At 48.2% G+C, this 12,987-nt stretch overlaps 1 protein-coding gene across 1 annotated transcript in view; it reads right to left on the bottom strand.

The window, feature by feature from the left end:
• The window catches only part of LOC134958498 (disks large-associated protein 5-like), a 143,943-nt gene that overhangs the window by 124,471 nt on the left and 6,485 nt on the right, over positions 1-12,987 (bottom strand). The window contains exons 2-3 of the mRNA XM_063941159.1: positions 11,221-11,462; positions 10,478-10,686 (exon numbers count right to left, since the gene is read on the bottom strand). Of these exons, the coding sequence (XP_063797229.1) occupies positions 10,478-10,686; positions 11,221-11,458 (447 nt within the window). The 5' untranslated portion in view covers positions 11,459-11,462. The remainder of the gene's footprint in view (positions 1-10,477; positions 10,687-11,220; positions 11,463-12,987) is intronic.

Genomic DNA, 12,987 nt, shown 5'->3' with positions numbered 1-12,987 from the left:
CTTCCCAGTTGTCCACTCCCGGAATGAACACTGCTGACAGTGCTATCACATGATTTTCCGCCCAGCGAAGAATCCTTGCAACTTCCGTCATTGCCCTCCTGCTTCTTGTGCCGCCCTGTCTGTTTACGTGGGCGACTGCCGTGATGTTGTCCGACTGGATCAACACCGGCTGACCCTGAAGCAGAGGCCTTGCCTGACTTAGGGCATTGTAAATGGCCCTTAGTTCCAGGATATTTATGTGAAGTGACGTTTCCATGCTTGACCACAAGCCCTGGAAATTTCTTCCCTGTGTGACTGCTCCCCAGCCTCTCAGGCTGGCATCCGTGGTCACCAGGACCCAGTCCTGAATGCCGAATTTGCGGCCCTCTAGAAGATGAGCACTCTGCAACCACCACAGAAGAGACACCCTTGTCCTTGGAGACAGGGTTATCCGCCGATGCATTTGAAGATGCGATCCGGACCATTTGTCCAGCAGATCCCACTGAAAAGTTCTTGCGTGGAATCTGCCGAATGGAATCGCTTCGTAAGAAGCCACCATTTTTCCCAGGACCCTTGTGCATTGATGCACTGACACTTGGCCTGGTTTTAGGAGGTTCCTGACTAGGTCGGATAACTCCCTGGCTTTCTCCTCCGGGAGAAACACCTTTTTCTGTACTGTGTCCAGAATCATCCCTAGGAACAGCAGACGTGTCGTCGGAATCAGCTGCGATTTTGGAATATTTAGAATCCATCCGTGCTGTCGTAGTACTACTTGAGATAGTGCTACTCCGACCTCTAACTGTTCTCTGGACCTTGCCCGTATCAGGAGATCGTCCAAGTAAGGGATAATTAAGACGCCTTTTCTTCGAAGAAGAATCATCATTTCGGCCATTACCTTGGTAAAGACCCGGGGTGCCGTGGACAATCCAAACGGCAGCGTCTGAAACTGATAGTGACAGTTCTGTTCCACAAACCTGAGGTACCCTTGGTGAGAAGGGCAAATTGGGACATGGAGGTAAGCATCCTTGATGTCCAGAGACACCATATAGTCCCCTTCTTCCAGGTTCGCTATCACTGCTCTGAGTGATTCCATCTTGAATTTGAACCTTTGTATGTAAGTGTTCAAGGATTTCAGATTTAAAATAGGTCTCACCGAGCCGTCCGGCTTCGGTACCACAAACCGCGTGGAATAATACCCCTTTCCCTGTTGTAGGAGGGGTACCTTGATTATCACCTGCTGGGAATACAGCTTGTGAATGGCTTCCAATACCGCCTCCCTGTCGGGGGGAGACGTTGGTAAAGCAGAGTTCAGGAACCGGCGAGGGGGAGACGTCTCGAATTCCAATTTGTACCCCTGAGATACTACCTGCAGGATCCAGGGGTCCACTTGCGAGTGAGCCCACTGCGCGCTGAAATTCTTGAGACGGGCCCCCACCGTGCCTGAGTCCGCTTGTAAGGCCCAAGCGTCATGCTGAGGACTTGGCAGAAGCGGGGGAGGGCTTCTGTTCGTGGGAAGAGGCTGTCTGCTGCAGTCTTTTTCCCCTTCCTCTGCCCCGGGGCAGATACGAGTGGCCTTTTGCCCGCTAGCCCTTATGGGGACGAAAGGACTGAGCCTGAAAAGACGGTGTCTTTTTCTGCTGAGAGGTGACCTGGGGAAAAAATAAGAATTTACTTACCGATAATTCTATTTCTCGTAGTCCGTAGTGGATGCTGGGGACTCCGTCAGGACCATGGGGATTAGCGGCTCCGCAGGAGACAGGGCACAAAAATAAAGCTTTAGGATCAGGTGGTGTGCACTGGCTCCTCCCCCTATGACCCTCCTCCAAGCCTCAGTTAGGATACTGTGCCCGGACGAGCGTACACAATAAGGAAGGATCTTGAATCCCGGGTAAGACTCATACCAGCCACACCAATCACACCGTACAACTTGTGATCTGAACCCAGTTAACAGTATGACAAAACGTAGGAGCCTCTGAACAGACGGCTCACAACAATAACAACCCGATTTTTTTGTAACAATAACTATGTACAAGTATTGCAGACAATCCGCACTTGGGATGGGCGCCCAGCATCCACTACGGACTACGAGAAATAGAATTATCGGTAAGTAAATTCTTATTTTCTCTAACGTCCTAAGTGGATGCTGGGGACTCCGTCAGGACCATGGGGATTATACCAAAGCTCCCAAACGGGCGGGAGAGTGCGGATGACCCTGCAGCACCGAATGAGAGACTCCATGTCCTCCTCAGCCAGGGTATCAAATTTGTAGAATTTAGCAAACGTGTTTGCCCCTGACCAAGTAAATGCTCAGCAAAGTTGTAAAGCCGAGACCCCTCAGGCAGTCGCCCAAGATGAGCCCACTTCCTTGTGGAATGGGCTTTTTCTGATTTTGTCTGTGGCAAGCCTGCCACAGAATGAGCAAGCTGAATTGTACTACAAATCCAGCGAGCAATCGTCTGTTTAGAAGCAGGAGCACCCATCTTGTTGGGTGCATACAGGCTAAACAGCGAGTCAGATTTTCTGACTCCAGTCGTCCTGGAAACATATATTTTCAGGGCCCTGACAACGTCAAGTAACTTGGAGTCCTCCAAGTCCCTAGTAGCCGCAGGTACCACAATAGGTTGGTTCATGTGAAAAACAGAAAACACCTTAAGGAGAAATTGAGGACGAGTCCTCAATTCTGCCCTGTCAGAATGAAAAATTAAGTAAGGGCTTTTATATGATAAAGCCGCCCATTCTGACACACGCCTGGCTGAAGCCAGGGCTAATAGAATCTTCACCTTCCATGTGAAATATTTTAAGTCCACAGTGGTGAGAGGATCAAACCAATGTGACTTTAGGAAACTCAAAACATTGAGATCCCAAGGTGCCACTGGGGGCACAAAAGGAGGCTGTATATGCAGTACCCCTTTTACAAACGTCTGAACTTCAGGCACTGAAGCCAGTTCTTTCTGGAATAAATTTGACAGGGTCGAAATTTGAACCTTAATGGACCCTAATTTTAGGCCCATAGACAGTCCTGTTTTCAGGAAATGTAGGAAACGACCCAGTTGGAATTCCTCTGTAGGGACCTTCTTGGCCTCACACCACGCAACATATTTTCGCCAATTGCGGTGAAAATGTTTTGCGGTTACATCCTTCCTGGCTTCGACCAGGGTAGGGATGACTTCATCTGGAATGCCCTTTCAGGATCCGGCGTTCAACTGCCATGCCGTCAAACGCAACCGCGGTAAGTCTTGGAACAGACAAGGCCCCTGCTGGAGCAGGTCCTTTCTTAAAGGTAGAGGCCACGGTTCTTCCGTGAGAATCTCTTGAAATTCCGGGTACCAAGTCCTTCTTGACCCATCCGGAACCACGAGTATCGTTCTTACTCATCTCCTTGATTCTCAGTACTTTTGGTATGAGATGTATAGGAGGGAACACATACCATGACTGGTACACCCATAGTGTTACCAGAGCGTCCACCGCTATTGCCTGAGGGTCCCTTGACCTGGCGCAATATCTGTCTAGTTTTTTGTTCAGGCGGGACGCCATCATGTCCACCTTTGGTTTTTCCCAACGGTTTACAATCATGTGGTAGACTTCCCGCTGAAGTCCCCACTCTCCCGGGTGGAGGTTATGCTGAGGAAGTCTGCTTCCCAGTTTTCCACTCCCGGAATTAACACTGCTGAGAGTGTTATCACATGATTTTTCGCCCAGCGAAGAATCCTTGCAGTTTCTGCCATTTCCCTCCTGCTTCTTGTGCCGCCCTGTTTTCGTGGGCGGCTGCCGTGATGTTGTCCCACTGGATCAATACCGGCTGACCTTGAAGCAGAGGTCTTGCTAAGCTTAGAGCCTTGTAAATTGGCCTTAGCTCCAGTATATTTATGTGGAGAGAAGTCTCCAGACTTGATCACACTCCCTGGAAATTTTTTCCTTGTGTGACTGCTCCCCAGCCACTCAGGCTGGCATCCGTGGTCACCAGGACCCAGTCCTGAATGCCGAATCTGCGGCCCTTTCATAGATGAGCACTCTGCAGCCACCGCAGAAGAAACACCCTTGTCCTTGGAGACAGGGTTATCCGCTGATGCATCTGAAGATGCGATCCGGACCATTTTCCCAGCAGATCCCACCGAAAGGTTCTTGCGTGAAATCTACCTAACGGGATCGCTTTGTAAGAAACCACCATTTTTCACAGGACCCTTTGTGCAACGATGCACTGATACTTTTCCTGGTTTTAGGAGGTTCCTGACTAGCTCGGATAACTCCCTGGCTTTCTTCTCCGGGAGAAAACATCCTTTTCTGGACTGTGTCCAGAATCATCCCTAGGAACATTAGACGTGTCGTCGGAAAAAGCTGCGATTTTGGAATATTTAGAATCCACTCGTGCTGTCGTAGAACTACTTGAGATAGTGCTACTCCGACCGCCAACTGTTCTCTGGACCTTGCCCTTATCAGGAAAGCGTCCATATTTCTTTTAGGAAGAATCATCATTTCGGCCATTACCTTGGTAAAGACCCGGGGTGCCGTGGACAATCCAAACGGCAGCGTCTGAACTGATAGTGACAGTTCTGTACCACGAACCTGAGATACCCTTGGTGAGAAAGGCAAAATTTGGACTTGTAGGTAAGCGTCCCTGATATCCAGTGACACCATATCGTCCTGGTTCACTATCACTGCTCTGAGTGACTCCATCTTGATTTGAACCCTTGTATGTAATTGTTCAAATCTTTTAGATCTCACCGAGCCGTTTGGCTTCAGTACCACAATATAGTGTGGAATAATACCCCTTCCCTTGTTGTAGGAGGGGTACTTTGATTATCACGTGCTGGGAATACAGCCTGTGAATTTTTTTTCCAATACTGCCTCCCTGTCGGAGGGAGATGTTGGTTAAGCAGACTTCAGGAACTTGTGAGGGGAAGACGTCTCGAATTTCCAATGTACACCTGGGATACTACGTGTAGGATCCAGGAGTCCACTTGCGAGTGAGCCCACTGCGTGCTGAAACTCTTGAGATGACCCCCCCACCGCACCTGAGTCCGCTTGTATGGCCCCAGCGTCATGCTGCGGACTTGGCAGAAGCTGTGGAGGACTTCTGTTCCTGGGAATGGGCTGCCTGCTGCAGTCTTCTTCCCTTTCCTCTAACCCTGGGCAGATATGACTGGCCTTTTGCCCGCCTGCCTTTATGGGTACGAAAGGACTGAGACTGAAAAGACTGTGTCCTTTTCTGCTGAGATGTGACTTGGGGTAACAAAAGTGGATTTTCCAGCTGTTGCCATGGCCACCAGGTCCGATGGACCGCCCCTTTATACGGCAATACTTCCATGTGCCGTCTGGAATCTGCATCACCTGACCACTGTCGTGTCTATAAACATCGTCTGGCAGATATGGACATCACATCTACTCTTGATGCCAGAATGCAAATATCCCTCTGCGCATCTCGCATATATAGAAATGCATCCTTAAAATGCTCTATAGTCAATAAAATATTGTTCCTGTCAAGGGTATCAATATTTTCAGTCAGGAAATCCGACCAAGCCCCCCCAGCGCTGCACATCCAGGCTGAGGCGATTGCTGGTCGTAGTATAACACCAGTATGTGTGTATATACTTCTTAGGATATTTTTCAGCTTCCTATCAGCTGGCTCCTTGAGGGCGGCCGTATCTGGAGACGGTAACGCCACTTGTTTTTATAAGCGTGTGAGCGCCTTATCCACCCTAAGGTGTGCTTCCCAACTCGCCCTCACTTCTGGCGGGAAAAGGTATACCTCCAATAATTTTCCATCGGAGGAAACCCACGTATCACACACTTTAATTTATCTGATTCAGGAAAAACTACAAGTAGATTATTCCCACCCTACATAATACCCTTATTTGTGGTACTTGTAGTATCAGAAATATGTAACACCTCCTTCATTGCCCTTAACATGTAACGTGTGGCCCTAAAGGAAAATACGTTTGTTTCTTCACCGTCGACACTGAAGTCAGTGTCCGTGTCTGTGTCTGTGTCGACCAACTGAGGTAAATGGGCGTTTTTACAAGCCCCTGACGGTGTCTGAGACGCCTGGACAGGTACTAATTTATTTGCCGGCCGTCTCATGTCGTCAACCGACCTTGCATCGTGTTGACATTATCACGTAATTCCTAAATAAGCCATCCATTCCGGTGTCGACTCCCTAGAGAGTGACATCACCCATACAGGCAATTTGCTCCGCCTCCTCACCAACATCGTCCTCCTACATGTCGACACACACGTACCGACACACAGCACACACACAGGGAATGCTCTGATAGAGGACAGGACCCCACTAGCCCTTTGGGGAGGGAGAGTTTGCCAGCACACACCAAAAACGCTATAATTATACAGGGACAACCCCTTATACAAGTGTTTTCCCTTATAGCATTTTCACATATGTAATCATATCGCCAAATAAGTGCCCCCCCTCTCTGTTTTACCCTGTTTCTGTAGTGCAGTGCAGGGGAGAGCCTGGGAGCCTTCCTCTCAGCAGAGCTGAGCAGGAAAATGGCGCAGTGTGCTGAGGAGAATAGGCCCCGCCCCCTAAAACGGCGGGCTCTTCTCCCGGAGTTTGTGAGATCTGGCAGGGGTTAAATACATCCATATAGCCTCAAGGGCTATATGTGATGTATTTTAGCCATAAAAAAGGTATAATACATTGCTGCCCAGAGCGCCCCCCCCCCAGCGCCCTGCACCATCAGTGACCGCTGGTATGAAGTGTGCTGACAACAATGGCGCACAGCTGCAGTGCTGTGTGCTACCTTATGAAGACTAAAAGTCTTCTGCCGCCTGTTTCTGGACCTCTGGACCTCTTCAACTTCGGCATCTGCAAGGGGGGTCGGCGGCGCGGCTCCGGGACGAACCCCAGGGTGAGACCTGTGTTCCGACTCCCTCTGGAGCTAATGGTGTCCAGTAGCCTAAGAATCCAATCCATCCTGCACGCAGGTGAGTTGAAATTCTCTCCCCTAAGTCCCTCGATGCAGTGAGCCTGTTGCCAGCAGGACTCACTGAAAATAAAAAACCTAAAAAACTTTTTCTAAGCAGCTCTTTAGGAGAGCCACCTAGATTGCACCCTGCTCGGACGGGCACAAAAACCTAACTGAGGCTTGGAGGAGGGTCATAGGGGGAGGAGCCAGTGCACACCACCTGATCCTAAAGCTTTATTTTTGTGCCCTGTCTCCTGCGGAGCCGCTAATCCCCATGGTCCTGACGGAGTCCCCAGCATCCACTTAGGACGTTAGAGAAAAGGTGGATTTTCCAGCCGTTGCCACCAGGTCCGATAGACCGACCCCAAATAACTCCTCCCCTTTATACGGCAATACTTCCATATGCCGTTTGGAATCCGCATCACCTGACCACTGTCGCGTCCATAACCCTCTTCTGGCAGAAATGGACAGCGCACTTACTCTTGATGCCAGAGAGCAAATATCCCTCTGTGCATCTCTCATATATAGAAATGCATCCTTTAAATGCTCTATAGTCAATAATATATTGTCCCTGTCCAGGGTATCAATATTTTCAGTCAGGGAATCCGACCAAGCCACCCCAGCACTGCACATCCAGGCTGAGGCGATTGCTGGTCGCAGTATAATACCAGTATGTGTGTATATACTTTTTAGGATATTTTCCAGCTTCCTATCAGCTGGTCCTTGAGGGCGGCCGTATCAGGAGACGGTAACGCCACTTGTTTTGATAAGCGTGTGAGCGCCTTATCTACCCTAGGGGGTGTTTCCCAACGCGCCCTAACCTCTGGCGGGAAAGGGTATAATGCCAATAATTTTTTAGAAATTAGCAGTTTTTTATCGGGGGAAACCCACGCTTCATCACACACCTCATTTAATTCATCTGATTCAGGAAAAACTACGGGTAGTTTTTTCACACCCCACATAATACCCTTTTTTGTGGTACTTGTAGTATCAGAAATGTTCAAAACCTCCTTCATTGCCGTGATCATGTAACGTGTGGCCCTACTGGAAAATACGTTTGTTTCCTCACCGTCGACACTGGAGTCAGTGTCCGTGTCTGGGTCTGTGTCGACCACCTGAGGTAACGGGCGCTTTAGAGCCCCTGACGGTGTTTGAGACGCCTGTACAGGTATTAACTGATTTGCCGGCTGTCTCATGTCGTCAACAGTCTTTTGTAAAGTGCTGACACTATCCCGTAATTCCTTCCATAAGACCATCCAGTCAGGTGTCGACTCCCTAGGGGGTGACATCACTAATACAGGCAATTGCTCCGCCTCCATACCATTTTCCTCCTCATACATGTCGACACAACGTACCGACACACAGCACACACACAGGGAATGCTCTGATAGAGGACAGGACCCCACTAGCCCTTTGGGGAGACAGAGGGAGAGTTTGCCAGCACACACCAGAGCGCTATATATATATATATATATATATATATATATATATATATATATATATATATATATATATACACATACACATACACATACATATACATATACACACACACACACACACACACACACACACACACACAGGGATAACCTTATATAAGTGTTTTTCCCTTATATAGCTGCTGTATAGATTTATCTGCCAATTTAGTGCCCCCCCTCTCTTGTTTTACCCTGTTTCTGTAGTGCAGGACTGCAGGGGAGAGTCAGGGAGCTTCCCTCCAACGGAGCTGTGAGGAAAAATGGCGCCAGTGTGCTGAGGAGATAGGCTCCGCCCCCTTCTCGGCGGCCGTTCTCCCGCTTTTTTATGGAAAAACAGGCATGAGTTAAATGCATCCATATAGCCCAGGAGCTATATGTGATGCATTTTTTGCCCCCTAAGGTGTTTATATTGCGTTTCAGGGCGCCCCCACCCAGCACCCTGCACCCTCAGTGACCGGAGTGTGAAGTGTGCTGAGAGCAATGGCACACAGCTGCGGTGCTGTGCGCTACCTTATTGAAGACAGGACGTCTTCTGCCGCCGATTTTTCTGGACCTCTTCTGCTCTTCTTGCTCTGTAAGGGGGACGGCGGCGCGGCTCTGGGACCCATCCATGACTGGGCCTGTGATCGTCCCTCTGGAGCTAATGTCCAGTAGCCTAAGAAGCCCAATCCACTCTGCACGCAGGTGAGTTCGCTTCTTCTCCCCTTAGTCCCTCGATGCAGTGAGCCTGTTGCCAGCAGGTCTCACTGAAAATAAAAAACCTAAAACTAAACTTTTCACTAAGCAGCTCAGGAGAGCCACCTAGTGTGCACCCTTCTCGTTCGGGCACAAAAATCTAACTGAGGCTTGGAGGAGGGTCATAGGGGGAGGAGCCAGTGCACACCAGGTAGTCTTAAAGCTTTTACTTTTGTGCCCAGTCTCCTGCGGAGCCGCTATTCCCCATGGTCCTTTCGGAGTCCCCAGCATCCACTAGGACGTCAGAGAAATAGGACTTTAATTACCTACCGGTAAATCCTTTTCTCGTAGTCAGTAGGGGATACTGGGCGCCCGCCCGGTGCTTCGTTCTTCCTGCACTGTTACTTGGTTAAGTAATGTTTGGTTCAGCTGTTACTGTTAACACGTTTTGGTTAGCATGGCTTTCCTCTTGTTATGGTTGTGCTGGTTCGAAACCTCACCACTTTTCTATATCCTTGTCTCCTCGGGCCCAGTTTCCTAGACAGAGTCTGGTAGGAGGGGTATAGAGGGAGGAGCCAGCACACCTAATCAAAATTCTATAGTGCCCATGGCTCCTAGTGGACCCGTCTATACCCCATGGTACTAAATGAATTCCCAGTATCCCCTAGGACGCAAGAGAAAAAATAAATTATATATTATCTTTTAAACCATTTGGTCGAAACCAGCTAACCCGAGGCATTACAATCGTTTCACATAAACTTCAGTGCCGTCCCTTTAAATTTAATTGCCCCGATGATTGTTCTTTATCTCTGGATATGCATAATAATGCACAGAATTGAAAATGTGGGGACACACACCCCTATACATTAGACATACAATATGGGAGTGGATGAGGATCTCCTCCCTGCGTCATACTTTCCAATATTCACAATTCTACAATCTGGGTGATTTGGGTCAGGATTTCCATCTGACAATGCTCCTAGTCACCAATGTTTCCAAATAACCATACCTCAATAGGTTTCCCATAGAAATTAGGACTTCGAAACTGTATCCCTTTTCCCATTGCGTGCAGACGGACATGGCCTTCCTATATGTAATATTTAGCCTGTTGTCAGATGTTTTCTTAATGGCGAAGAAACTTGGTGGTGGCACCAATGATTCCTCTACAACCGAGGACACCAGTGGCTACTGAGAAGCACCAGTATCAGGAGGTTACTGAGGGCTAGAGAAATCCCAAGAAAACAATTAACCCTGTTAGGCTGGCAAAATCCTTTCTGTCACACCCACATAAATCCCAACTGTTGGTGGTTATGCCATGAAGACTGCCTGAGAAAAAACAAACCGAAAGCCTCCATCTTTGGTTTTAGAGGAGAAATATTTTCAGACATACACTAAACGTGCAGCGAGACATGCCAACCTACATACCTTCTCCTTTTGTTTAACTTTAACAGCATTCTGAGAGGCGATGACTGGAATAAAAGGGTTTTCTGCCTTGTAAATTCCACACTTAAAGACGCCCTTTTTGGCCTTTTCCTGCTGTTCCTTTAATTTCCGCTGTTGCTTTTCTTCTTTAAAACGTTGCAGCATTGCAAGTCGCTCGTTTATTTTCCGATCTCTGGCTTTAACATTATCTGCTGAAACAAAGACAATTGACAGGCTGTATAGCTACATTCCTAGTGACCTTTAAAAGTTGCGTTGACGCGGTGTTGGGTGGGCGTAGTACGGACAATGCAGGCATGTCCATACTGTTTTTTTTTGGGGCGGCTGCGTATGAAGTCAAACACAGCCGCTCCAAGAAAAAAAAAAAAAGGTGCCAGAACGCCTGCCAGCGCAGCCAGGCAAGGGTTGTCCTCTAATCGATGTGTTCGCAATTAAGTCGCAAACGCGGCGCAACACATATGCTGGGCGGCCCCCAGTATGCGAGTATATGGACGTAGATCTTGCTTCCGCAGCAAGATCTGCGTCCATTTCTGAATAGCCCACTATATCCTTAAAACATGGACTGTTAGGGTGCCTTGAGAACAGTGTGGGAAAGCCTGGACACAGTCACTAAAGATGGGCAAATTAGGCCAGGTAAAATGTACGTCAGGGAAAGGAATGCCAAGTAACCAGCTAGGGAAAGATCCTGAGAATCTACTCAAGTCAAAAGCAACCGAAACGTCACGTACCTGGCTTAATTTCAGTCCTTCCATGACCAGATTCCTTTGCCTCATCCACCACGGGTAGGACCTGCTCTTTTACCGGAGGAATATTCACATCCGCCAGCAACAGCCCTCGGCTCTTCCTGAACTCTCGGTGTCTGTTCTCCTTCTGAGTTATAGATTTACGTTGTGCGACTTTTTCTCTTATGTGGTCTACGCTGGAGTTCTTTTTATATAGACCAGCATACGGAGATTGGTTGTCCATGTTCCTGGGGCAAAAAGTAGCATTGCTCCATCATAGAAAGAACATAAATTTATTTATAAAAATAACAGGATGACCACCATTCACAACGAAAAACGGACTATACCATTAGGTCGACATGTAAATGGTTGACACACATGGTTGACACAGGATTTCCAGGGGTTTTTGGACTCTCATACCTTCTCTATCCAAGTGGGCAGAGAGATGGTTATGAAACTTGCGGCGAGTGAAGTGAGCCACCGTTCCCAAAGCGTAGTGAGCCGACGCGTTTCAACTGTCGGTGGTCCCAGATGCCTTTACCATCCAAAAACACCCCAAAAAGCTTGTGTCGACCGTGTGTGTGTGTGTGTGTGTGTGTGTGTGTGTGTGTGTGTGTGTGTGTGTGTGTGTGTGTGTGTGTGTGTGTGTGTGTGTGTGTCAACCATTTACAGATTGACCTAATGACCATGTTGACATTCTATCAGTGTCAACCTATTGACCTAATGATCCACACCCGCTTCATATAGATATAGATATATAGAAGAAAATAAGATTTTAAACCTACCGGTAAATCTTTTTCTCCTAGTCCGTAGAGGATGCTGGGGACTCCGTTAAGGACCATGAGGTATAGACGGGCTCCGCAAGAGACATGGGCACTATAAAGAACTTTTATGGGTGTGCACTGGCTCCTCCCTCTATGCCCCTCCTCCAGACCTCAGTTATAGAACTGTGCCCAGAGGAGACAGACAGTACGAGGAAAGGATTTTTGTTAATCTAAGGGCGAGACACATACCAGCCCACAACACATACACACAGTACAACATGGTATATACTAAACCAGTTAACAGCATGAACAAACAGTATCAACCAGAGACTGATCTCAACTGTAACAACCCTTATGTAAGCAACAACTATATACAAGCCTTGCAGAAATAGTCCGCACTGGGACGGGCGCCCAGCATCCTCTACAGACTAGGAGAAAAAGATTTACCAGTAGGTTTAAAATCTTATTTTCTCTTACGTCCTAGAGGATGCTGGGGACTCCCTAAGGACCATGGGGTTTGTACCAAAGCTCCAGACCGGGCGGGAGAGTGCGGATGACTCTGCAGCACCAATTGACCAAACATGAGGTCCTCATCAGCCAGGGTATAAAACTTATAGAATTTTGCAAAAGTGTTTGAACCCGACCAAGTAGCTGCTCGGCAAAGCTGTAATGCCGAGCCGCCCAAGAAGAGCCCACCTTCCTAGTGGAATGGGCCTTTACCGAATTTGGTAACGGCAATCCAGCCGTAGAATGAGCCTCCTGAATCGTGTTACAGATCCAGCGTGCAATAGTCTGTTTAGAAGCAGGAGCGCCAACCTTGTTGGCTGCATACAGGACAAACAGTGCCTCTGTTTTCCTAACCCTAGACATTCTGGCTATATAAATTTTTTAAGGCCCTGACTACATCAAGGGACTTGGAATCCTCCAAGGCACCCGTAGCCACAGGCACCACAATAGGTTGGTTTATGTGAAACGACGAAACCACTTTAGGCAGAAATTGAGGACGAGT

This window comes from Pseudophryne corroboree, chromosome 9 (genome assembly GCF_028390025.1).
Source record: "Pseudophryne corroboree isolate aPseCor3 chromosome 9, aPseCor3.hap2, whole genome shotgun sequence".
Taxonomy (NCBI): domain Eukaryota; kingdom Metazoa; phylum Chordata; class Amphibia; order Anura; family Myobatrachidae; genus Pseudophryne; species Pseudophryne corroboree.
The sequence above is the reverse complement of the archived record's forward strand: the minus strand, read 5'-3'. Positions and strand labels throughout refer to the sequence as shown.